Source organism: Sus scrofa, chromosome 5, assembly GCF_054392235.1.
Source record: "Sus scrofa isolate SSC_HxYL_T2T_F1_AM1 chromosome 5, Sscrofa_HxYL_maternal_Yorkshire_Landrace_v2.0, whole genome shotgun sequence".
NCBI lineage: Eukaryota > Metazoa > Chordata > Mammalia > Artiodactyla > Suidae > Sus > Sus scrofa.
In genome coordinates, this window is record NC_139387.1 from 93498946 (window position 1) to 93526556 (window position 27611).

The following is a 27611-nucleotide window of genomic DNA, read 5'->3' on the forward strand; positions in this document are numbered from 1 at the left end:
TGGTTACCACACAGACAGCAGTTTCTCTCCGCCGTGTCTCCCGAAACAATGCTGAATGAAATGGGCTCAAAGAACTCCAGCGTGTGGGAGCCAGGGGATTAAAAGGTGCTTTTAGCTTCATGTAACTTCCACATGTTAGTAGATGTTAATACTCTGTGATCCTGGATTTAAAATGAATGGTATAAATCAAAGTGTAAAGAAACAGCCTTTTTCTCTTTCTTCATTCCAGATTCAGAAGGAAAACCATGCAATGAGTATGTTTGGTCCTCTGTCTAGAATTTACTCTATACCCTCACTGAGTCTGGCTCTACCTGTAATTCCTCCATCAAATAAGCAAAAACCTTCAAACAATTTTTAATTCCTTCCTATCCCTTACTGTTTCTGAGTCCTTCTTCCACGGTGTTGGGTTTTGTCAAGGCTGTTGCTTTTCTGTTGATTATTTCCTTCGCATCTATTAACTTTATGGCTTTTTTTTTTTTTCCCCTCACCTCACACCTACAGTCTCAGGGAAGGACCTGGCAGTCATTCACCTGAATTATTGTGGCCTCTTCTGTCTGGTCCTCTGATTTCTGAAAATTAAGACTTTCCATCTGCCTTTACATGGCTCTGAAACTTCCTAAGAAAGCCTATGGTCAATAACCACACAGTAGAACACTGGGGCTGCTTCCTTTATTTTCCCATGGACCCCATCACTTCCACTTCCTCCTCATTGACACTTTATCCTGCAGGCTCTTCTAGGTTCACAGTCCATGGGGAAAGCTCACTTTGCCCTATCTGCTCTGTCTCTTAACCCTCTCCAGTCTACCATATTCTCCTCCAGCAAGTCACCTCCATGCCCAGGGCTTCCAACCATTCCTCTTTCATTACTAAGCCTTCTCCCAAAGTAAGGTTCTGATGATGCCTTCAAGACGTCCAGCCTTTTTCCTTCCTTCCCTCAGAAATGCCTGGTTTTAGTCTTCTGTAAGAAAGATTACTTTGGCTGGCAATGTCTGGGAAATGAACATACCTAAGATGCAATGTCTCAAGCCCACACAACTTGCTATGCCCTTCCTTTTTTAAAACCTAAAATCATCCTATGATTTGCATGTTTTATACCTTCATAACTTTAGTGGTATTATCTCATTCCAAATTTATAATGCCTGCTTTATTAGGCACGAAACTCCCCAAGTGCAGGACTTATACAGCTGTAAGTCAACCATTTTAGGGTACTGTCCAGTCATCATTTAAAAAATAATTTTAGTAGTAACAATAATATAGAAAGCATTATGCAAATTTACCTGTTCTTCCAGGGGGACACAATGAACGAGTTGTCCTGGTAACCACATAGCTTGGCTCTATCAGCTCCCCAGTGGGGGCTTTGAAAGCACTAAGCCTGTTCTTACCTTGCTCCCGGTCCCGTGGAGCTAATCCAACCACAGACTTGTCTTTGAAGTCAACTGGAACATCATGCATGGGTGAGCTCCAGAGAGCACACAAAAGCAAGGAAAGAAAACTGACGTGTTATTCTTAACCAAAGGGACTGTGCTATTTCCTGTTTCTATACACACTTGGGCATCCCACAGACTTCAAGAGCCTGCAGATGAGGCAAGAGAAGAAACCAAAGTTGGCAGTGTCTTGCACATGGGGAATGGGCAGCAAACGAAGCCACAAGAGAAGAAAAGTCTTAAATTTCTAGTAAACAATTCTCATTTTTTCTTTATCAAGAATCAAATCACAGGTAGCCAGTTCTTCAAGGTCATGAAACCCCTCCCTGAGAACGTCAAGCTCTTCTGGAAAAGGCATCCACTCCTCATCGAGGGCATAACAATGGCCATGTGGACTAGCATTCAATTCGATGGAACAGCCATTTATCTAGACTCTTTACTGAAAAGGAGTTGTGCTCATCAGGATGAGAGCCCCACCACCATCTTCACGAAGAAAAGCACAAAGCAGCCCACAGCTCTCCACGACCCCTTAGAAAGCGCACTCTCAAACGGCCTCAGTCCGCAAGGCAGCAACATGGGGAAATACAAGTTACTGCTTTAACATCGCTTTCCACCATCCGGCGCTTGACGCTAAGTAACATTTTGAAAATTAACTAAATTTATCTTGTACGTACCTTTTGGCCCTGAATTTCTTTTCCTAAAAACAAATTTTACAGAAATAAAAGAACCAACAAGAGGCCCTGAAACTTCACAAACACGTATGCTTAAGTGCGTTTTCTTTACCTCTCCAAGTCTCGGCGTGGTAATTTGTAAACTGGATAATAATAGTACTTGCCTTACAGCCACGTGGCTCTGAGGCCTGGCAAGCAGGAAATGGTCAAGGAATGTTAGTAAAGTGTGTGTGATAATCCTGATTTTGCAGAGGAAGAAACTGTGTTTCACAGAGGTTGATGCAAGACAATAGCAGGTCTGGGATTTGATCTAACTTGGTTTGATTTCAAAGACTCTATCTTTCCTGCCTCAAAGGCTGCTGCTTAACTGAGAGCCCCAAAGTGACCAGAAAAGGAGACATCAGCTGAGAAGATTCTCCAAATGCTACCCTGATGCTCACTCAAAGATGCCTGTGTCCCAATTACCCTTTCTTCCAAAGTGTGTATTCATATATTAGAATATTAGACTTGCAAAAACCATTCAAGGTCCTCAAATCACAGAGCACTAAACTCAAATGTGAAAATGACTAAAACTATGACTGGTCAATACAGTCTAAAAAATGAACATGAATCTGAAAGTCTGACACCTGTAGATCACTAACAAGATGTGGATTCACCACAGGTGCAAGAAAAGGCTCTGTGCTCCGGGACACTGATACAGTAATTTCTCATTTAAGTATCTCCAGATGAAACATTAAAAGCTGTGTTGGTCATGAGAAGCACCATTCATCAAAATAATTTGGCTATTTTATTGAGAGGAAAAACTGAGTGACAATGAGCAAGTTATGCCAAAGTGAAATTATGAAGAGTGAGCATGCCGGGGATGGAAGAGGTGTGCTGCCCCCTGAAAAAGTGAACACAGTGATGATGCCCAAGCTAAACGTACTTACTTTTAGGGGTGTGATGCTAAATTTACATTTGGGGAAGACAATGGCTTCGTGATCCAGCAAGTGAAAATGAAACTGAGAATTGGTGAATCTGTAACTCAACAAAAATTTGATCTCTTTTTTCCCTAAATATTTTTCTTTTATCTTTTGCAATTCACAAATTTCACCATTTTCCATATTGCCTGATGTAGAATACTTTGGCCTTCTCAAGGTTTTTGTTTGTTTGATTTTTCTTCAAAGGGTGTGAGCCTAAATGTGTAAATTGAGAGGTAGGCTAGATAAAATGTCTCTAAGTCTCTAATCTTCATGTCCCAGGTCCTACTTGGGGGGTAGAGAGAAATCCTACTGAAGAATTTTTCAACCATACCTTTTACAGTGCATGGAGTTAAAAGTGCCTACTGCAAGTGGCTGTCAAAACGAAATGGAGCTCAGAGCAGACGGCAGTTGGGGGGGTTCCATATTTGGGGGCAGTGGAAGCATTCACAAGTCCGTCGCAGGGAGGTGTGTCGTGTCTCTGCTCTCAGCACCTGTTTAGACAGGTAGGTGGTGAGCCCTGCTTCCCAAAGACCCTGAGAATCGAGAACTGTTACATTCTAGAGAGGATGCTCCTGTCTAGTTTCCCAGTGCGTCTCAGTAAGTAGCCTTCTGTCTGATCCTTCCATGACGTGTCAAGGATAAGTCCATTCCCAGGCAAGCAGACCCAGGAGAATCTGTTCTTTGTCCCCCACCCCGGCCTCTTAAAACAGGACATTTGCCTTCTTCTGCTGAGTGGAGGCCATACACTGTCCATAGGAAATGTCTGGTAGGTCTGGGCTGTGCAGTTTTCTACCCCATTCTTCCCTTTCCTGAGCAGAGAAAACAGGCTCTTCTATGGCTACAAAATACAAACTCTTCAAAATAAAAGAGTACTTAAGTTATTACTGTGCTTTTCAATACAGCTGTCAATGTAAATAAAGGTAAACACTTCAAGGCTTGCTAAGTAAAGTTTTTAAAATTTTTGGCTGACTAATCTTTGGCTTTGGAAAATGATAATCCAGATACCAAAAAAAAAGTTGTTTTTCCTGAAAATCGTGAAATTTTATATTTGAGATAGAAACTAAGTTGAACCAATCCCAAAGTTTTTCACTTGACATTAGGTTTTATCTGGAATCGTGTTTTTATCTACGTGGGTGAATGGTGTAACATTTCTGTCAAGAGAGCAAAGCTATGGGCAGGGCTTTATACATCCAGGGAAGTTGTTAAAGACAGCTTTGAAAAGTTTTCCATTTCATAGAATGTGTTAGCCTGTCTTCTCAAAATAGCAAGGAAGTTGAAGTATTTAAAAATATATTTCAATTTACATTTGTGTCCAATATCTGGAAATATAATTTAGGAATACAGTTTTTGGAAATAGAGTAAACTTCACCCCCTTCTCCCCAACACCCACGTATTTTATTATAATTCATCAATTAAAATAAGGCATTTTAAAGTTTTGGACAGTTGGATTAATGACTAACCATGCAACACAGTTAATTTTTTTTCAGTCTAACACTCTCCCAGCTAAGCTATTTCGGCTAAATTTTTTTTTAAGTCTTCGTGAAATGAATTTTTTTTTTTTTTTTGGCTGATGAAATCAATTGAAAATTGTAAAACCTATTTTCAAGAACTAGCCTTTATTCTAAATGTTCTCATTATTGTTCTCACAACAAATAATCTGAAACAATATTCTGAGCCAAAAAGCTATAGTTGATTGTTAATACTGTTTTCCACCTGTGGGAAAATAGCTTCTCCCTTCACAGTGCTGAAGCGTGATTACTAAGAGTAATTTTATTATATTATCCAATTAGTTCTTTAGAGTTCTTTTTCTTTCTCCAATTATACCATAGTTGATGAGGGAAAGATCACATTTTCTCCTTTTATAAAATCCTCCACAGTGCCTTTAGCAACAATGGTCAGACAAGATAATTAGGGAAAAAAGCCAATTGAATAACTGAGTAAATAAATGATTTGAATTCTTCCCAAATATATGACAATAATTATGATTATTGATAAAAGAGAGAGCATTTTGTTAGAAAGATCGTATTCTGTACCATCTTTTACCTAGCTTGGAATGGAAAAAAAAAAATGCCCTGAACCACACAGCAATTCCGAACTTTTTAAAGTATTTTGTTTTGTAGTAAAGAACCAGAGATTCTTTGCCATATGTACTGACATTTCCTATTGTATCTGCCCGACCAAGAAAATAAAATATAATGTGAAACCATTAAAGACATAATGAAATACAGGAGGTTAAAATGGTCATAAATATTAGAAATTCAGTGAGCAACTGGGTGAAATGCAGTGGACTGGATTGCATGGCACTGCACTATATTAGCAGGATTAAAGTTACAATGAAGACTAAACTCTGGATTCAAATCTTTCCAGCACTTTGAAAGCACCAGCCTTGCAAAAATAGATCTCAATCTTTAAGATGATATTGTGCCTATTTAAACAGGTAATTCTACTCTTATACCATTTTCCACTTGTCAAAACAGTATCCCTGGACTACATATAAGCACAACATCAGATGGGAGGCCAGGTATGTTTCGTGTGTTCATTATGTAAGTTTACACACTTCCTAGGTGACTTTCTTGTCACTTGCAAGTTATATCATTCTGGTTATTTTTTAAAAATTAAAATTAAAAGCTGCTAACGTGAAACTATTTTTGTAAATGTCACCAAATGGAATTTCTTCTAAAGATCAACAGCATCATCACACAACGTGCCTAAAAATGGAATGGTATTATTCGTGCGTCACGTTGAGCCTTTCACATATTAAGTCCAGAGCCCACAACAGAACAGAGGACTCAAGGAACTTTGAAAAAAAATCTTTTGACCAAAATGACTTATTAACTTAGCATATTTTAAAATATCTTTTTGATTATACATTCAAATTGATATGGAATGTCCCCAAATTTATACAGTATGAATTCAAGGGGGATCCAACGGTTTTACCTGAGCAATGACAAAACAAGCAGTTAATTTAGAGCAAATAAAATCTTCAAAGGACTCAAATGATTGGAAATGCATGGAGAAACCTGGCTGATTAAATATTTCCCTTTCCAACTGCATGTGGTGTGTTCTTATGGCAAATCACAGGGGCTAAATATTGTTCTCCATTGTGCACCCAGGTGGCAGCGAGATACCAACAATTACACACTGCAGCTAAGTGCCAAGGTCCATGCCTGAAATTAGTGTCAAAATGAAAGGACCAAAGAAAATTAGGGTTAAAGGGGAAACAAGCCTATCCTTTGCATTTTACCAACATCAACACAGCATGTGATAAATAGATAAGCATTTGGGACACAGTTTTATTTTCGGAACTCTTAGGGGCTGTTTAGCTGCTACTATTACAGTAACTGGTACTGCAGAAATATTCCTTGTTTCTTAAAAGCAGGATATAGATAAAAAGCCTCATGGGAAACTTCATCCTCACTTATCTCAACTAGCAGGCAGGGATGCCCAATGAATGGGACTGCTTCATCAGAGGCCCTCCCTATAAATCAGAGGGTGTGCGTAGACTGCCATGTTCACTGGTTCCAGCTTGCTTCACACCATCAGGATGTGGTACACATGGATTATGCATTAGCAATACCTCCTTGAAGTGAGCCCTGTATTCATATCTATATATACACATCATGGCTCTTACAGTCGGCAACATAGCTCCATGGCAGAGGTCAGATCAGGTAGCCTTTAAAAAATATTCACCTGGATTTTTCTATGAAGCAAACTTCCTACCTGAAACACTGAGTTGAGAATCTATAAAAATATAGACATATGAATGTCTCTTGAGATTTCAAGGCTACTTTTTTTGAGTACAACTAGGTAAAAAAATATAAAGAAAATTAACCATAAGAGCAGCTTGTTGACATAGGAGATTTGAACCAGGATTTTGAATGCTGAATTTAAATTTTATTGAAAAAAATATCCAACATGAAGTTTTAACTAAGGAAACTTTATGATGGTTACGAGAATGGCTCTTTTTCGAGGAGGGTTGGTCAGCAGCTTCTGCACAGTGGGCCTAAGTAGCGATGGAAACATACACAGACAGAACACAACTGTGCTTTCTCTTAGAAACATCAGAAAGTTCATTATATACTGAATGTATTAATATTGATAAGAGTGACAATTTATTCTCAGAAAAAGCAAAAACATATTTGAAAGTAAAGATTACTATGTAAATCTAATATTTTCCTCAATAGGACCCTTGACCCTCATTCAATAGTTAAAGACCTTTGAAGGCCTTGGGCTATAAATTTAGGGATGCTAGTTTCTTTTTCTCTGTGAACTCTCCTTCTGTTGTCAATCTCTCCCTCCTTTGGTCCTCTCTTCCCCTTATCCCAGCCTCAAATGTATAGTAACCGTATGATCTATGCCAGGTGCTGTACCAGGCAGCAAGGCTCTTGCTTCCAAGCCCTTCAGTGTTAGCTTTTTTACTTTCTTATTTTACTGATGGTTCTCTGAACTTTTTGTCAACACATCAGTTGGGCATATCCACAAACATGGAAACAGTCAGGACATAGGAAACGTGTGAAATAATCCCAACTGGCCTTAGCTGTTGCAAATGTCCCACGTCAAATGTCAACATAAATAAAAGAATTTTAGGGCTTTGTTTTGGAGACAGGCTTCACAACAACCATGGAAGGCATTGAGAAAGCAATAGCAAAAGTGTTTCAGGTGCAGGAATTATCAGAGGAAATATAGGCAAACTGTGGGGGCAATGAGCAGATCAGCCTATTGCAGAAAATTCCTGTTTAGAAATAGGCAATACTGAAATCAGAAAGAAAGACTCAAGCCAAATGGAGAGAAGGCTGAAGAAGTTTGGAACTTTTAAAACATTATCCTATTGGCTCTAGGGAACACATATGCAAAGGGAAATGACGCAATGAAAGCATCAAAGTGCCTTTGAGTCCCTGTCTAAGGGCACGGACTTGCCTGTTGTATCCACAGCTTTTTTCTAAACCTCTTGAGCAAATGCTCAATGATAGTTGTTGAATGACTAGGGCCTGAAAGACCTGGGTTTAAGTCACCTCAGCTGCTTAAACTAGCTCTGTAACCTCCAGGGTGGTACTTAACTTCTTAAAGTCTCCACTTCCTCATCCACAAGTGGGGACAGTGATACCATCTTTCTCACAATGTAATTGAAAGAACAAAGGTAAAGAGCTAAGCACAATGATTGGCACAGAGAAAATAAGTGTTAGCCGTTAATAATTAGAATTAAAGTTCCCTTAAAATAGTATAAGTAACAATAAAGCCAACAAAGTGTCTGTGGCATCGTGGGCCTGAATATCAATGAATTATTAAAACTCATTGTGACTGTTTTGCCAATACATTCTTCTAAATCAGTGTTTATGCCTAGAATATATTTTAAACCATGAGAAATACAAGTGCCAAAATAATATGGATTGTGATGTGATTAACTGATGATGTATGAATAGCTGGTGAGACTCCTATACATGCAAACGAGGCAAATAATGAATATTGAATCAATGGTGAATATTAAATTAAGAGCTACGAGAAGAGTGTCTGGCCTGGGGTAGGTCCCGAATAAGTGTTTGTCGAATGAACAAATGACTATTTTCTAAATCCATATGGAAAGACATCTTTATAATTTATTAGATGTCCATGTTTCAGATTTCTAGCAAATTGAATTCTTTAAGTATTTTCTGAAAATCCAATATTTTCAAAGATGCCTGCAGTAAACTATGTTAAAACCCTTGAGGCTGTGATAATTAACTACACACCAGATGTTCCTGACCATGGTAAGCTACCTTGTCTTCCTTTCTCTAAGGACACTCCTAGCCTTATGGTATATTTCAGTCTTTGCTTTTGGACTGTGAAAAAGACAGGAAATTCAAGGATTTATGCATCACAAGTACATCGTGCTTAAATAATAATGCAAAGCAACATTAAGAATGTAAATAATGGCTTAGAGATATTATTAATAATGTAAAAAGCTTCTGTTCACCATATGGTGTGGGATCATAAAGTCTAGCATCTTTAGAAGGACTTGGGGTCATTGTAAGTCTATATAGGCCATCTTTTGATAAAAAAAATTTATAAACACCATTAAGCAAATTACACTTTCACATGTTAAAATCTGAACAAATTCTCAATGTTTCAGCTAATTATTACTGAGGGCTAGAGCAGATTATATATATATATATATATATATATATATATATATATATATATATATATAATTAGGCCTTTTAGCCAAAATTTTGTTTTCTTAAATCACTCTGGTATCATTTAAACAAAAGTATCTGAGTGATAGCTGTGCAAATTAAAACCTGCTATTGGATCTTGGAGGTGATTAAACACAAAATACCAGTAGATAAAACTACCATGTGTCCTTGTCAACATGCTAGGGTGGTAACTTGGGGCAAATCCATTAGCTCTCTAAGAGCCCCGCCTCCCCTGCCAGTTCTTTGTCTAAAATAAATTTTTTAGATGATGCTCAGTGTAATTTGAGGTTTACCACTTGGCACACTATTTTGTGGAAAATAATCTAACAGATAAAGGAAAGATGTTATTGAATTACGCAAGTAAGTTGCCACTACTGGGAAAATCCTACATCCTAATATCAAGCCCTTGAACAACATCCCAAGGCCAGCTCAAATCTTTCAGCACTTTATACACAATGTCTAATAAAACAAGTTTGCTTTTTTTTTTAAACCCCAAACTCAGACAAATAGGTCAGATAAACAGCTTCAAAGTCAATACAACTTTCCAGGTGACAGGTAAGAATAATGGTACACCAAAAAGACAAAAAACAAAATTATAGGTGGCAGAAAGAAACTAAGAGTAACCGATTACTGGGCAGCACTGGTATTTGGAAAGGAATGTTAATTACAAAAAGAAAGCAAACTTGGAGAAATTTAGTAAACACATTAGGGGAGGAGAATAACCTGATACTAGAATTTAATTTTACTCTTATTAAAAAATGCACTGATGGCATGCTAATGCAGCAATAATATTCTATTGACTTCAAATATTCACTACAATCAAGTCAAATTGCATAAAATTTTTCTAATTAGTATTTAGAACGCAATTTGGAAGCTAATGGCTTTGTGTAACATACACAGAAAAACTGATTTAAGGATTTCATTTTGACGTACGTGAAAATTGATCTAATATGTCACAACTCCACTTCCCAAAAGATTTGATTCTTTAAAAGCTATGTGATTAACTTTACTTGTGTCTACATCTCCCAAAAGAATTGAGAAACAAAGATATTTCTGGTACCATTAGCAGCAATCAAATTAAGTTTACACATCTGCATGTATCTGTTCAATAAAGATAGATACAATAACTGCGTATTTATACACACACTTTAGTACATTCTAAAATTTTAAAACATACAGGATATCTGGAAGAAAAGCCAAGCCACTTTTGTGAGAATGGGTAGCAATAGCATTTATTCCTTCTGTTCTCTCAGTCTGCCCTGACTTACATGACTCTTTGTTTTTCTTCTTTGAATCACAAACTATCATATGGAGTAGTCCTCCTTTTCCGATAAAGCTAAATCTTATAGGGAAGTACTAAATTAAACCAGGAGGAATCTGGGAATGCTCACTGTTTTATCTAGAGTTCAATATAATTGCTTCAGCTGAGATAAATTCATGAAGACTTTTCTAAAATACTTTTACATAAGGTGAAAATGGTTTCTATGCAAGAAACAATTACCAGCTAACATTATTATCACCAGAAAATTGTAAGCTAGAATGAGCAATAAAAACATTGTATTTGGAATGAGATATTAGAGAATAACTATTAAAATATTTTACTCAATTTCTATTACACCTTAAAATGAAAGTCATCAAAATGTCATTACAGGCCTTTTCCCCAGATTCTTCAGAGACTGAATTTAATCATTTCAGGAAATTGAGCGCTATCCAACATTCACTTAAATCCATTGAAATAAGAGCAAAGCAAAACACAATGTAAAATTTATAGGACATTTTACATTAAAATACATTCATATACATACATAGATACATACCACATACCGGGAATATTTGTCTTCGGGTACCTGGAATTAAATATTTCTTCTGAAATTAACCCCTCATAGAAAGTATTACCTTCAAGAAGATCTAGGTAAGAAACCCAAGTTAAGCAGCCACAACTGAGCTTTGCAAAACCTCACTCTTAATAAAGCACTAAAGCAGCAGTTTAAAAATACTTCCAAAATTCAATTTTTTGGACATTACCTCCACCGCAATTATTACCTATACAACAGGGCATAGAACTTCTAACTGCTGTTCAATGAAAGAGCTAAACATTAGATGAATTAGTCCAATTATACTAATAAAGGCATCCTTATATATATATATTTTTTTTTTTTTTTTCAGAAAACTAGCACTCTTTGAAGAGTTTTTAAGCCAGAAGAGACCATCCATATCACCTAATCCTGTTTTGTTTTGTGTTTTTTCGGCCAGTTCTAGAAATAAAGTCTACATAAAATAAAGATCATTTTTATTGATCCCCAAATGATCATTTCTCTAAAATATAAAGTCTACTTATTTTCCAGGCTGAAGGTAAAACACAAGGTACCTGATCCTATTTTGTTCAGAAAAGCTAGGCAATCTTTAGCAAATGACTAACAATAAAATTCCCTGAAATAGTTTCTTCTTTAAACCTTTTATGTTAAGAACAATAGTTTACATTTTAAACAGTTTCATTTAGAAAGGAGTTTTCTAATGCTACCGGCAAGAGGTACATGAAATGGTTTGAAAATTGCGCTTTTAAAAATGTTTAGTTTTTACCTTTCAACTGGAGGAGGATGCCACTTCTTATGGAACCCCTTTTTCCTGGAGACACTCAGTGCTGGCCGAGTTAGAATAAAAACCATTAGCACACTACTATTAAAAGAAAAAACTATACCACAAAGCAGCAATCTCTCTTGGAAGGAAGCCGATGGCGCTTATAAGCAATAAAAGCCTTTCCTGATACCTATTCTGTCATCATTGTCTTATTATCAGAGTGTGTGCTCCCCGCAGCATCAATTAAGCAGTTTTTTAAGGGAACGGGGACAAGTACGAGGGCTCATCTGCTAAGCACGGCTGTATACTCCACAGCCTCTTAATCACCACGGCTCCTTTTAACAAGGTTCTAGAATGCAAGGACGACCAGGGACCATTAAGTAGCACACAAACATTCCTGGGAGTCACCAATGACAGACACAACTTTCCCTCCGAGAACCAGCAGGAGACCGAAGGCGCCAGAGCCACAGCACACCCACCTATTGGTGCCTCAGCTCTTGGCAGTTGCAAAGCTGGGCAGGAGAAACTAGTCCTGACTTCTCGGCACCCTAGCAGAATCCAGGCATCGGAAGAAGGCCTGTTTCACAGGCAGCCCCCACTAAAGAGAAAGCAAGGGAATGGAAGGTCTACCCTCTCCTCCTCAATCCACCTAAAGCCGCATCGTCCGAATCACAAATGAAATGCTAATGGACACGAAAATGAATGCCAATTTCCTCCACTTTGCTCCAAGTTTCAGAGGCCCCTCTACAATAAAAGATAGCTGTGTGTGGAGGCTGCCTTGTTCCATACCATTAACTCAGAACAAAACATATTTTTAGTGGGACAGCGGTGTTTACTTGTAAGAACTGATGAATTGTTCGCCACCATTTATCACTTGCAGACAAAGACGTTCAGCTACAATTTTGGACATAATTCAAGGTACATGCTCCTCAATACACACACACACAAAATACAAAAATAAAAAAACCCACGCTGCTTAAGTCCCCCAAACCACAGAGATTGAGGTCAGACTGGCCATAGCAACCAAGAACAGGACTTGGGTCTCCAGAAAGACCTAGCAACCAATAAATGAGTTCAGATCTCTTTTCATCTCCACTGGTGTGAAAGCCAAAATTAAAAAGATTAGATCACCCTGCACCCCTTACAAAAGGCGCCACAATGAAAAAGTCATTTCCAGCCTTTGAATCACATCAAATAAATAACATTCATCCCTGCTATAATGAACAACTTTCAAAGTAAATTGAATCTCCATAGTACTGCTTTCCCTGGCTGCACAGTATTTACATAACAATATATCGCAGGAAGCTCAGAATGGGTCTTGTAAATGGGGGACTCAGGATAAAAAGCATCTTGAGCCCCATTACTGTATACTCAGACTGCTTTCCAATCTCGCTCTTTTAAACAACGTGTTGTATCAGGAACACAAACAATGTTTTTAAATTGTGGGAAATGAAAGTTTTCGGTATGTTTTAAAATGCCTGCACTCACCCATTTTGTGGGGGCACCAAGAACTGTGGAAATCACTTAACCTTCTAAATCCATGCCCTGGATTCATTTTTGTGACAAAGAATTCTCATCTATGGGTATACTTGCTTCTTTGTTCGTGCCAGCAATTTTTGTACCCTAAGTATCTCCTGAATTTTTCTCTATTACTTCAGATGAAAGCAATTTGCAGCTTTTCTTAGCATGTGTCTCACTCGTTATTTGTCATTTCCTCGAAAGTATAAGCTATTCTCCAATGCCATAACAATAAATGGATTGAGTTTTAGCACTATTTCTACAAAATACACTCATCTTCTACAGTCTAATTTTGACAAAATTTCTCCAGGTCATTAAAAAAAATTTTTTAAGGACTAATATCCCCACATACTTAAGCATCCATTCAACCATAGAAAACCCAAATATTTCCAATGGAGTATGTTCAAAAAAGACAGTTAAGTCTATCTTTAAAATATACCAGCATCAGCTTATCTTTTTGTGGCAGCTCACGTAGGCATTACTATTTGAACTCCACAGGAAATCTCATTAATTTTTAAAACTCTCTGACCTCAGTACAGTTGAGTGTAAAAATAATTACAAATTAAGAATGAAAGAGCATCACTTGAATTCTCCACAGCCATATGCTCTATATTGCACAAAACATTGCTAACTATCATCAAACAGAATTTTTTCCAGATAGGAATTTATACAGCATGATAAATGTCACCAGACAGACATAAAAAGCAACTCATGCTTCTGCCCAGCCCCGCTCACACCTCACCTCCGATGATTCCAGTAACACAAAGCCCTGAGAACACAGGTTTGCAGGCAAGTGACAGCAGATGCTACTCACGGAAAGATTTCCCTCTCGACACTTGCCTTCTAGCTCAATGTCCCTTTCAACCACAAGGATGCAAAAATACAAGAATTGGGGCATAAATAGAATCTTACCTGAAACTTGTCAGAAGGACGGTCCTTGGGTCCTTGTCATTGTTGTCACTTCTGATGCCCCCTCTCACCACGGCAGAGATGGGCTCCACTGTGTTTATTGCTCTGTGCCTCAGTTCCAGCTGTGGAATTCATCTGCTCGCATGCAACCTATGAGGGGGAATGAGAGAGAGAGTGAGAGAGTAAGGGAGAGGGAGAGAGTGGGTGTGTGTGTGAGAGAGAGAGAGAGAGAGGGAGGGAGAGAGAGAGAAAGAGAGAGAGGAAGGGAGAGACTGCTGATTTGAGACTAAGAACCTGAAACCTCCGGCCAAAACAAGCCTGAATAAAAATGATCAAAGCTCTGTCCTTCATCAAGAGAGTAGACGGAGATTTTTTTCCTCCTCCACTGGAAAGTGGAGCTGTCGTTGGGGATTCTCACCGGGGCAGCGCACACAGAGGCAGACCTTCTCCAGAGTGTCAGTGCTGCCCGGCAGTCCGTGCAGAATACAGGTACCTATTGTTCCAGAGACAGATATGTAGCCAGCCAGTCAGACTCTGACAGATCTCAGCAAACCAGCGAGCCTGCCTTCATTTTAACTCCTTATTTACTAGTGCTTTTTGGTCAAATGCAAAGGTCTTCTCATCACCCCTGAGAAATAAATGGAGATGATGCCGATGAGCTCATGGCAGGAACTAATCCCCTATCTTTTGCAAAGAGGGACTTTCCATGACTTATTGAAATGCTGAATTTGGAGCAACTATCTTATTTTTCTGGGAAGAAACGAAGCATTAGATTACACAGGGAAGACTTAGCGAGGAAAGGAAAACCTTGACGTCCTAGATGAACAGCACAGCCGATTGCAAAGGGAAGACGGAAACCGGAGTTGCTGAAAGCACCCTAGAACGTGAATGGGGTTACCTGAGCCAAAGGGGTCCCAACATTTTGCAGAGGGGTGTGGCACACTGAATTCCACACAAAAGCTGCCCCACTAGACCTCTGTTTTCCTAGGGGCTGGAGTCTCTTTGGTCTCCCTCTTTCTAGACCCCACTAGACATCTGAAGCACCCCTGCAAACATCTCCCTTCCTCAAAGCCTCGCGGGTGTTCTAATTATGCCCAAAGCATAAAACAAAATTCAGGAAGCTCAGAGAAAAATAACTCGTTCTGATTCTCCTTGATGGATCCCGAGATCCAGAGAGTACATCTGATTCTCTAAATTCCTAGACCTTTCTGGATTCTAGATTCTAACCTTCATCTTTGTGTATGAATTGAATAATTTTCTTCTTCTAAGGTCTGAAAGAAGGCAAAGGGCTCTGCATTTGATTGTTTAGCACCATTAGAAGGTAGGGAAGGTAGAAGCAAGAGAAAAAGTAGCTTCACATTGAGTTAAAATAAGAGATAGACTTATACTCCACCCTCCTCCAAAGACAATATAAAGCCCTTTGGAGGTCCTCTTTTTTTTTTTTTTTTTTTTCCTAGAATGAACACCAATTTTATTAATTGTTAACACTTACCCAAGAAACAGTATGCATATTTTGATATAGTAGGTAGGCTGCCGAGTCTATAAAATGGTTATGAAGGTCCTTAGTAAAACCCACACTCAAGCATCACTTTACAAAGCCAGAGGGCAAATACTCAAAGCAATAGGGGGAGGTTTAACCATGCATGGCTGTTAATGGTAATGAGATAGGCAGTATATGTTTATGCACTGCCCAGCAGCTTCTTCTAAATATCTAGGGTTGTTTTATTTACGTTTTTAGGAAACAAATAAGACACTGCACGTTTCTAAACCTTATTAAAAAAAAAAGAAAGAAAAAGAAGAAAATGACTTAGCAAATAGTTTCCTCCTTTCACGCTGTCTCTAATGCCAGCATTTTGAAACCCGTTCAAGGCATGCTAATTTAACCAGAACTCTGTGCAATTAATATAGAACTCTTTTAGAAGTTAACACTGCTAGACGTGGTGACTCCTGGAAGTCAACCTTGTGTGTTGTCCTCAGGGAGAGCTTCTATTATGCTCAGAAAGGAAGGGTGTTCAAAGACTACCTGAGCAGGAAGTCTACAGGGTTTCTTACTCAGCTCATCTTCAACTATGAAACAGCAACAAAACAAAAGAATCCTGTAGCCGGTTTTCTCTAGAGTCTTTTCAAACCCATTCTAGAGAACATGCATATCTTTGTAAGCTTAAGGGATAACCTAATTTTTCATGACCATCTTAATAGCAAAATGGCAGAAGACCATCCAAGAAAAGAAAGTAAGATAGGTTATAGGTACACATACAGAATTGAGCTGGATCACAGGGGAGGTGACAGCTCCGGCTCACAGGCAAAGCTCCCACGACTGCCTCTAATGTTGCAGTTTAAAAGGGGCATCTAAGCTTTGCTCCTGAGCATGTGATAAGACTTAGGTGTAAGTACCTTTAATGAGAGCATTACCCAGGCCCCATCCAGATGTCATTATCTTTTACGTTTTGTTTTTTTTTTTTCTTTTGATCTTTCTGTCCAACTTCTGCTGTCTTCAAAAAAACCAAGCTTGGTGTGCCAAACAGATTTTAAATATTCAGCTCTTAACATGTTTGAACACAGACAGTTCTCACAGTCGGGGTCCATTATTTTCTGGAGGCATATGCAGAGGGTTATCAACACTAATGAGTCATGTGCACATGGAAACAAAAACCAGAGGACACACTCCTGCAACGTGTGCATGTGTGTGTGTGCGTGATCAGTATTTTAGCAAGGTACACATGTTTTTGTTGTTTCAGGAGTGGGAGAAAAGACCATTTTTGTCTCAATAAAGTTCTTTGTGAAAACCCTACTAGGATGGCTTTGTCCTAGAACACCCCTGAAGCCTATTACATAGCCCTAAGTTTGTAATTCACACCTCAGTCCCCAATTTGCCAAATAATTCATGTCAAGCAGAAGTCCAACATAAAGTGCCAACTGTTTCTTGAAAGGAAAGAGAAAAAAAACAAAAGCAAAAAACAAAAAAAACAACACTGTTTCATGTGCTGGGTTTTTGAGGAATAAACACATGAGGTTAGGGGCACCACTCATTAACAGTAGCAAGGGGTAAGCTAATTCCCCTGGGACACCACTGGGTATTTCTCTCCTTTCATCCACAGAGTTTGAACTTGGAGACATGAAATTAGGCTTCCCGGAAGAAATGGGAAAGAAAAACAGAATGCCTTCGTTGTATTACAGAATATTCCAATTTTTATAATTTCCCCCCAGGACACATTCAGTTATTCATTCACACAATAAACCTCATGCTGACAGAACTTCTAAGAGACTCTCTGGGAATCTTTCAGGTAACCCGACTCCAGCAAAGTTAAAAATAGTCTCTCTACCAAATTAAACATTATCTAGGTTCTCCACACAGTTATTTAAATACATAGACGATCACCTCTGTGCGTAATCTATAAATGGCTTGGATTACATATTAAAATTCTAATTAAAAGTTTTTGTCTTATCTCAGTTGGCCGATTTGAGATTAGAGGGTAAATTCTGATTCAGAGTGAAAGCTCATGTGGAACTGAGATTTCTGAAGGTTGCAAGTTGTCAGTTAATGGCAGTGTTACAAAGGACTCTGAATAGAAAGAAAAAACCAGCAACGGTGAACAACTTCAGAAACCCCCTTTAGACCCTAGGTATTTAGTGCCATCAAGAGATTCCCTGAGGACTTATTCCATAGAACTTTACTTTCTTGAGAACTGGAGAGAGAGAGAAAAACAGGAGAGATGAAATTTCTACAGGGTGTGAGAGGCTAGTATTATGATTATATTTAAAACCAACATCTTAAAAATCTGATCATGCAGCTGGCAGACTAGAAACACATCATGAAATATATCACCTTAAACGTCTCAATATTTAAGATCTAGGATGGGGTAAATGCTACAGAGGTTTTCCTTTAAGTCACTACATGAAAACAATACTTCTAAGAGCACTGTTCTGAAAAGTCAGAGAAAATTTAGTGGAAAACATTAGAGGCTACTTTACATCCTCCAAATGCCTGCAATATGTAATAGTTTGGCCATTTGATAATTAATAGAAGGAAAATACGCATTTTCTCTAACAATCCCCTCACTGCAGCACAATAATACATATTAGATAGTCTACCTAATCGACTTCCTGATATAGAGTTTAAATTAGATAAATATCTGGTTTCAGGAAAACTCAATGAAATATTTTACTCATCAATTAGTAAGCAATCCAATATTTGGAGCTAATGATAGAGTCTTCTGCCTTCCTTATTCTACAATAGCTGGGAAGCCAACTCTGGGAACACGCACACAGAGAACAGAACGTTAAGATTTTGAAGAGTAACAAAAGGAAAGTATTTGCATTGTCCCATGTGTAAATGGAACAATATGTTTTCCATGTTTCCATGGATGTCCTCTTAAGGGAGCTCAGAGTCACAGCACAATGGGAAAAAAAAATTAACATGGAGCTGATGGATGAGAGTTGATATTCAACACAAAGCATCTTATAGAAGTTAGGAAACGCCCGGAAGGAAATTAGGCAGAAAAGTTGGTGGAGATTTCCTCATATTTATTTTGTACAGCCTTTTAAAAATCACAGACCATTCCAGAACAGGAACATCGCCTTCAAGAAATTACGACTGGAACTTTTTTCTTAGGAGACATATATTATCCCGCATTCCGCTCTTTGAGTGAACTAGGACCTACCTGACTTCTCCAACAGCTGTTTCCAGAGCGTCAGAGGCACTGGGAGAGTGGCCTGACACAGGCACAGCTTTGCTGAAAGTGCCCTTCTCTCCTCCTCTGTCACGTGCAGTCTTCCCCATCCAAGTCTTTTGATAAAAGTCAGGATAAAGCATGATTTATTAATATGGCCAAGTCATTACAATCCTGAGCTAAAATGTTATTGGCGCTTTCCCTAGCTACTGCTGTTTAAGGAAGTCTTTAAGCACCAATTTAATTTCCTTCCACCCAGTCAAGTTTTCTCCACAGATAATTGGTTTTCTTTACATGCACAAAAAGCATCAGTGAAGTCAGTATGTATAAGGCATTTAAATATTTTCAAATGAAAGTCCGCATGTATTTATGTTTGGGTTCCCAAATACACACTTCCATTCCATTCTATATCATTGGCCATTAACACCCTTCCAGCAGGAGAAAAAGCACTCTGGAAACTGTAAAGGCTGCACAAACAGCCAAGTTAGTCACTAGCAGTAGCAGAAGTTCCATAAAGTTAGAATGGCAGATGTCATGTTCCTTTATTTTAAACAAGGATATTATTGTAAAGCAATGTAGTCTCCCTGAGAATTGTGCTGAATTCTTGCATGATCACAACTAGAATCCTCCTGTTTTTATTTGCAAAGCCATAATCATTTCACTGGAAACAGAAACTCTAATTGTTTTTCTAGTCATCATTTACACAACAGCCCTTTTAGGATTCATAGAACTTATCTCAATATATTATTATCATCAAAAGTGTGTTTGAGATGCTAGTGCAGAATCGCTAATTGTTCATAAGTACCTTGAAACATTAGATTAGCAATGTTTATAGTTGTCTAAATACGGCATGACGATATGAAATCAATTACCATGCACATCAATCTTTGACATTTCAATGCATTTCAACTGTAGTCAAGTTACCATAAACTTTTTTTTTTTTTAATTTCTATTGCCTGAACACCTAATGAAGTACTATTCAATTTCAAACATGGAAAAAATAAGCATCTGGTAGCATGTGCAGTGCTGAACTGCTTTATTTACTTGACTATTCATCTTCCTCTGAATTAAGACTACTCTTGAATTTGCAGAATGTCACCTTTGAGAATTTCTCAGGGTCCTCTTGCCCTCTTAGTCCCTCCTCCACAGGTGAACCATTATTAAATAAACAGCTCCCACCCCAACATCCATGCGACCCTCTTCTAAGTCACTTAACTTCTGAGAACTGATGAGATATTCTGAAACTTATTCCTTAACAAAGGTGTCCTTGCTGTCTGTTGTCAGTTCAAATTCATCAGAGATCAGAGCGTGTATAGCCACAGTCTCCTTCCTTTTTTCCTCCTGAAGGGTCCAGGGTGCTGAAGTAAGAATGGCTTCTCCCTGGTATGTATTTGCTTTTTGATTGGAAGGAGAGGGTTAGTTTTTTTTTTTTTTTTTTTTCTCAATTCAAGAGCAAAGACAGACAGAGTTTTCTAAGTTGAATTTGGATCTGGGATTTGCTGCATTTCTGAATGAAAAACAAACCCAAAACAAAACAAAACCAAAAAAACCACACAGACATACACACAGGAAACCTCCCAAAAAGACCACAGACCAGAACAATTCTGTGTGCCTGATTCCATCAAGTCACTGTGCGTTAAAAGAAAAAGACACTCAAATGAGAGAAGAAAGGAAACAGTCTAAGCAAATGAGTTTCTGCGTTCTGTCCCACACCATCCCCTTAAACCCCTGACCTCTCTGCAGACCACGTCTTCCTCCTGTTGAAGAGTAACTACTTCTGAACAGACAACACTTAATGAAGCTAAGGTCAGGCTGCTTCGAGTTGGCATTTGCAGTGATAACAAATCAGAAATGATAGCATCATAGAGATTTATGAATTTTTTACCCCTGCAGTCACAAACATCAGACGTTTACTTTATAAAGAGAGCTTTTAGATCCTTCCTGCAGTTTCCATAGTGATTTCATTTTTTCCCTTTTATCACAGATTGGCTGAAGAGCTGCTACCCTTTGTGCGTTAAAAGGCTTGTGCTACCAACTGTCGATATAAAAGGTAGCTGAGGCAGAGACGCAATATATATACTGCCAAAAATAATTGAAACAGAGACATGTTGGTGAAAGGTTCCAGAAGAATTTTTTTTCCCTGTATCAGTGTGATAGTACAGGAGAAAATAATTTTGCCTGAATTCTCATAATTACTTTGAGTTAAATGTAGTTGTATTTTACGCTGTGTACCGTACTTATATTAAAACACTCATCATACAAAACGTAATCCTTTCATAGAAGGGTTTAATATAGCTTACACTGTTCCAAGTGTCTGGGCTTGTTAAACATAAAAGTTCATTATGAAAACATTTTCACTTCAGTTACTTTAGTTTCGGCTGCAATGTTTATTTCAGTGTTTATTCTGCTTATCTCTCAGCTGATTCAATTTTTTTCTGTTAAGAAAAAGTGCACTGTTTCTTCAAATTAATCTAGGCTGTCCTTAGAAAAACAGTAAAAACCTGGGGAAGAAATTCATGCATTTCCTTCTAGCCTTAATAAAGTGAGGGCTCAGTACTTAATCTGGATCTATATTGTTTTGTGCACTTCTCCCCCCTGTTAAAACTGAGTATTTAAATGAAGTTTAAATGTTACACAGATTTTTCTTTCAACTCTCATATTATTTAGTGATGTTGGCACCTGAATAATCCTAGTCATAGGTTGCTATAATCCTAAGAGAAATGTCTGCTCTCTAACTACTTATTAAATATATTGAATTCTTGTCATGATTCTGTGGATGTTTTGCAAGTAAACTTTTAGCTTTGACTATGTTTTTAAGACTGTGAGTAAAATAGCACCATTGTCGATTACCACTTAAGTATATGCTCTATTTATATATATTAAACTGTTGAAATGGTAATAAATTAAAAATAACAGTCATTTTAGGAAAAAAGAACATTTCTATGACAGTACTTAAGACAGTTAACATGATATATTTGCATACATTTCATATTAAAACTTTTGGATTTCTGTAAGATATAGACCATGTGGGTTCTTCTTACCCTGTGGTTATTACCACGTATACTCTACTCCATCTCATGCTTTTTTTAACATCCAAAGAACACCTAGCCTACATAGGCTAGCTATGTCTGAACTTTTACTCAGTATGAACAAAACTGCACATCATAATGAGATTTCTTCTTCTCCTTTGCATCCCCCTTTCATCAGAGAAAATGACTGTAAAATGGATTTTGAAAAAAAACCATACATATATTGACTTATATGGTGAGAATGCCAAAGGATGGTAAGGAAGGTAGACATGGTTGGGGATGCTATTTTAGACAAGCTCATTGAGGACCAAGGAATAAGAATTCCCTTGATTTACCTTGGCTAGTGGCATAGTTGAGTACAAGAAGACACCAAGTGATAAATAACATAGAAATCTCCTAACAGTCTGTCGAACCATACTACTTCACAGAGACAAAAATGGGAGTCAAAGAATCACTAAAGACCTTGCCAGCTATAATTCCAGATTCAGTCTTTGAATAAATTTTTACTAAACTCATCATACAACTGACACTTTGGTAGGTGTTGGGTGTATCTCATTTGTGAATAAGAGACATTATTTTGCCTTCTAGTCTGGGGAGGAGATGGAAGGAAAAAGAAACAGCAAGCAAATAAACTATATATTGTATTAAAGAAAACCATAGTGCCTCTGAGAACATTTGTAATCTGAGACCTTTAGAATGAAGCTGCCACACACCAGTTGTTTGGGAGGAGTGTTCCAGGCAAAGGAGGGTCATTCTTGCTTGAAGAAGTAAGATGAGACCAGTGTAAGATGAGTGAGATTGATGGTGGCTCATGAGCTGGTTAGAGAAGGCATAGACTGTGATTCGAAGTCAATTAGTCTTAGACTAACTGAAGGGTTTAAGCAGAGAAGTAACATGATAAAATTATTTTTTAAAGATCATTCTGGATGCTACATTTCAAATAGATTCGAACGACATGAATGTAGAGAGAAGGAAATAAATTAGGAGCTTACTGCAGAGACTCAGTAAAGAGATGCTGATGACCTAGACTAGGGGAATGCTGTCAATATGAGAAGATGAAGATGGATTTCAGTAGACAGGAAAGGTACAACTGTTAGCATGTGGAAAGGGATAGGTCGAGGCCGGTGAGTCAGAAAGAGGAGTTAACAATTCCCAGATTGTTGTGAATGAGGACTATGGGGGAGGGGGATACAGAGGCAGGAAAATGCTCGGTGAGGTGAGAAGAGCAAAAGTTTAGTTCCAGATATGTTGGATTTTAGACATCATGGATGTCTCAGAGATACAGTCTAAGTTGGGAACATAAATTTGTGAGTTGTCAGCGTATAGATATTTTATGAAGACATTTCTTTCTCTTCCAGAAAAAAAATCACCTAGAAAAAATCTACACAGAAAGAAGAAAATGAGTCCTAAACCAGAGATCTGAGAAATGTCAGCATTTAAAGGTATGACAAAAGGAGGAGGAAATGAGAAAGAAGCAAAGAGATAGGGAAAAAACAAAGTTAGTGGTGCCTCAGAAATTAAGGAAAGAAGCTACTTCAGGAAGGATGGAATGGTCAACTGTGCAGGATATTGCTAAAAGGTCAAGCAAGACAGGAATAGGAAAGAACATTTTGGATTAAGTGTTCACTGGTGGTATAAGGGAATGCTGGAGGTAAAAGGTACCTTGGAATGGGTGGAGGGATGACTGGGAAATAAGGAAGTGGAGATCTCACGTTTGGACAAATCTCTGAGAAGCTTAGTGATGAAAAAACACATGGTTCAGTAGCTGTTGGGAAAGCCAGTCAAAGTAGGTTTCTTTCTATTCTTTCAATCTTGAAGAATATGGAGTATGTGAACAGTGATGAGATGCACTGACTTATAAAGAAGAGTTTATTGATTGAGGAGAAAGAGAGAATGAGAGAAGAAATGACATCTTTGATAAGGCAAGAAAGGAAGAGATTTAGAGCACCAGTGGAAGACTGGACCTTTCTAGAGAGGGGATAGTTCCATCATTATCACAGGAGACAAGAAAGAGAAGATGCAGTCAGGTGTGCAGATCTGGTGGTGAGAAGAGGAGTGAGTTCTTGATTAACCAAGTGCTTCTATAATCGATAAGTTAAGTTATACGATCTATAAGTAAAGTTATCTAAACTGCAAGTTAACTTACATAATAAGTATGAGTCAAGGTGATCAGCTAAGAGCAAGGCAAGAAGAGAGGATGTGGAAGTTTGAAAAGAAAGTATAAAATACATCACCTTATGCTAAAAATCATTCATAGCATTTGTTGAAGAGAGTAAAGAAGACTTTGTTTGTGAGGGACTACCGCAGTGGGGGTGGAGGGTGTGCAGTAGGGAAGAGAGATCAGTTCACTTCACAATACAACAAGGACAAGTGGAGGTTTATAGACAAGGGGCAGGGTAGGGGGTCAATGCATGGAAAATTACCAAGAGGAAAGAAACATCAAGGGTAGAGAAGATTCCAGCTAAACCAACTCAACAGGGTTCTTGCTGAAGGCAGGCCAAGGTGATAAGATATCAAGAGCTGGAGCATGAGAGATTTGATCAGAGACAGAAGGTAATCAGATACCAAAGGTGGTGAATTTTTCTCAACTGACTCAGCAGGATTCTTGCTAAAACTAGGCTAAGCAGACCAAGGACAGAGCCCAAGGTTGGGGCCTAGTCATAGAAGGGCTCAGAGGAGCTTGTCCAGAGTTTGGTCATTGAGAAACTTTATCATTGGTTGGGTAGAAATATAAGTTTACTAGATAACACAGAAGAGTTATCAAGTAGGTTTGAGGTTGACAATCTTGAATTTAAATGAAACAAAAATCTAGGTACACATTTGATTTTTTTCTCCAATAAACTTTAAGTGTTCAATTTGAAAGGTACCAGACTGGGGCTTTGCCAAGAAAAACAACAAAGGGAATTAGATAAGATGAACTGGGGACATTTGCTTGACCCTGGCAATATTAATGAATTATGGAATCTTATCTTGGGAAGGAGGGAAGAGAAGACTTTCCTTTCTCCTCAGGAATGAGAATGGGTAGGTTTAATGGACTGTAGGTATCAACAAGGATGAAGATTGAATGAATGAGCTGGAAAAATGAGAGACAGTCTGGAACTGAGACGTCAGAGGTAGCATGGTTCCAATCAAGGCCATGAGTACGTAACTGATACTAAAGGAAGACACAGGCCACTGGCAACAGGAAGTTAAAAACCAAGGAACAGCGTTGCCTTTCTGTAACATGGTAAATATTTCCTGAATAGAGGACTCTTGATAATGAATAATGTGTTCTAGGAAGAATGTTCTTAGCAGAGACTTTCCAACTAGATCATAAGGGTGATAAAAATGGCATTTGTGAGACAGGAAAAAAAGCCTAAAATCGTAGAAAAGATGCACGTACGCCTAGTGAACAGTAGGAAAGAGGTACGTAAGTTCTCAAGTAATAGGAAATGGGTCACGAATATAAATTACCTTCCAATACATAGGTATCAATGAGCAATACTGGATAATTAATTGAAAAGGAAAATCCAAAAAAAGGAAGCAAGTATGATCTTAAATATTCCTGCTGTTTGACGGGATAGAAGTCATTATAAAGACTATGAGAACTAAAAGTTATACTTTGCTCAAAAGCAATATATTTAACAGAAGTGGTGGAAGTAAAACAGTGTATCGAAAAAGAGGATGCCAGCAGAGAACTGCATGAAACTGCAGATAAAAAGAACTTGGATAAAAATGAAAGAGAAAAGAAATGGGAAGACTATTGCTGTTGGGGTGTCCTGCAGATTTCCCCGCTGGAAAAGACGATTTATAAAATAAATAACTACAGAAGACAGACATGATAATCCTGAACAACTCCAATGATCTAGACTTGTTCATAAAGTCTATTTCAAGCAGAACAACCTATTACCGCCTAGTCAATTTTTGCAACAATTTCACCTCTCAGATGATGGAACAAGAAATGACTGGGGCAGATTCTCTGAACTTCACTCTGACCAATAAAAAAGCTCTGAATTCTACCCATGTTGCTGCAAATGGCATTAGTTTGTTCTTTTTTATGGCTGAGTAGTATTCCATTATATATATATATATATATATATATATATATATATATATATATATATATATATATACACACCACACTTTCTTAATCCTTTCACCTGTCGGTGGACATTTGGGTTGTTTCCATGTCTTGGCTATTGTGAATGGTGCTGCAATGAACAAACGGGTACATGTGTCTTTTTCAAGGAAAGTTTTGTCTGGGTATATGCCCAAGAGTGGGATTGCTGGGTCATATGGTAGTTTCATATTTAATTTTCTGAGGTACCTCCACAGTGTTTTACATATTGGTTGTGCCAGTTTACTTTCCAACCCACAGTGCAGGAGGGTTCCCTTTCCTCCACACCCTCTCCAGCATTTATTATTTGTGAACTTATTAATGATGGCCATTCTGACTGGTGTGAGGTGGTTTTGCATAGTTGTTTTGAATTCTTCCAAAACAAAAATGTACTGAAATGCGTTTTGCTGGAAACCAAAAGTGAACCCTAAGGACCAGAGACAAAGTTTCTTGGGGTTAAAATGATGGTAGCCTCAGAAGAACATCCCTATTCCTCATAGTTTATAGTAGCTGCAGGAAGGAGATATGTACATTGTGATGCACATTTCAGAACGTTTCAAAGAAATGCAGACGGGAGTCTGTGTGTTCCAGGAGGAATACAAGAGGGAAGAGGTCTCAAGGATGATGAGAAATTCTTAGAATCTCAACCCTGGGGAAAAAAAATGATGAAGAAGGAAAATTTGAAGAAAGCAGTATTGCTTGACAATGTACACTTTAACCAAGCTTGATTGAATGAAGTCACATATAAAAGATAGAAAGAAAAACATATATCCAAGGATGGAAAGAACAGGAAGCCAAAGATCTGTAAGATGCTGTCAGAAAGAAAAAGGCTAGAATAAGTCAAGGTGTGTGAAAAATGCAAAAAAAAAAAAAAAAAAAAAAAAAAAAGAAAGAAAAAGAAACAGGCATTTTAACCTGATTAGTCTGTTTTTCTAAAGAAAAAACAGGAACGGGATCAAGTCACCACTTGGGGAAAATGGGGCCACACATTCCTGCAGTCATCCCGCAAGACTTCATGGATTCCCCACTGAGCAGAAGGCACTGTACAAGCACAAAGCTGCAAAGCACAAATCTTGCCTTCAAATAAAAACAACAACAAATTTAAAAGTAATAGCTATTGAATACCATCAGCGACTCTATGGGTATAGGTATTAATATTATTTCCATTTTATAAATTAGTATTTTTGACATAGAGAAAGGGTGACCAAATTGTTTGAAATCACACAACTTATATAAAAGGGTCAAGGTTTAAATCCAAGATAGGAGTCCATAAAAATCATAAATCTCTGATCAGAAACTCTTAGAGCCAGACATCTTTTAGAATTCAGGAATTTTTTTTGGACTTCAGAATATAACATAATATATACACTTTTATTTTTTAAAATGCCCAGTATAGTCTGAGGTAGTGGTTATGATACATTTCTTAATAATTTTGTAGTGAAACATACTAGCTTAATACTAAATGGGATAACAGATAAAGACTGTAAATTCCATCCCTCAGTCCAGGTTAAGATTTGTGGTTAAATATGTTTTAAGTATAAGCTGAGAGAGAGAGGAAGGAGGGAAGGAAGGAGGGAGGGAGGAA

The 27611-nt window shown here is 38.0% G+C and overlaps 1 protein-coding gene and 1 long non-coding RNA gene across 2 annotated transcripts in view; both read right to left on the reverse strand.

The window, feature by feature from the left end:
• LOC100514051 (uncharacterized) overlaps positions 1-3548 on the reverse strand; it is a 167642-nt gene extending 164094 nt beyond the window's left edge. Inside the window, exon 1 of the long non-coding RNA XR_014804307.1 lies at positions 3389-3548. This is a non-coding gene — a long non-coding RNA (uncharacterized LOC100514051). The remainder of the gene's footprint in view (positions 1-3388) is intronic.
• An 8133-nt stretch (positions 3549-11681) lies between these two features.
• The window catches only part of LOC146403549 (uncharacterized), a 433862-nt gene continuing 417932 nt past the window's right edge, over positions 11682-27611 (reverse strand). Inside the window, exons 6-8 of the mRNA XM_085024906.1 lie at positions 18893-19017; positions 14235-14381; positions 11682-11868 (exon numbers count right to left, since the gene is read on the reverse strand). Of these exons, the coding sequence (XP_084881032.1) occupies positions 14344-14381; positions 18893-19017 (163 nt within the window). The 3' untranslated portion in view covers positions 11682-11868; positions 14235-14343. The remainder of the gene's footprint in view (positions 11869-14234; positions 14382-18892; positions 19018-27611) is intronic.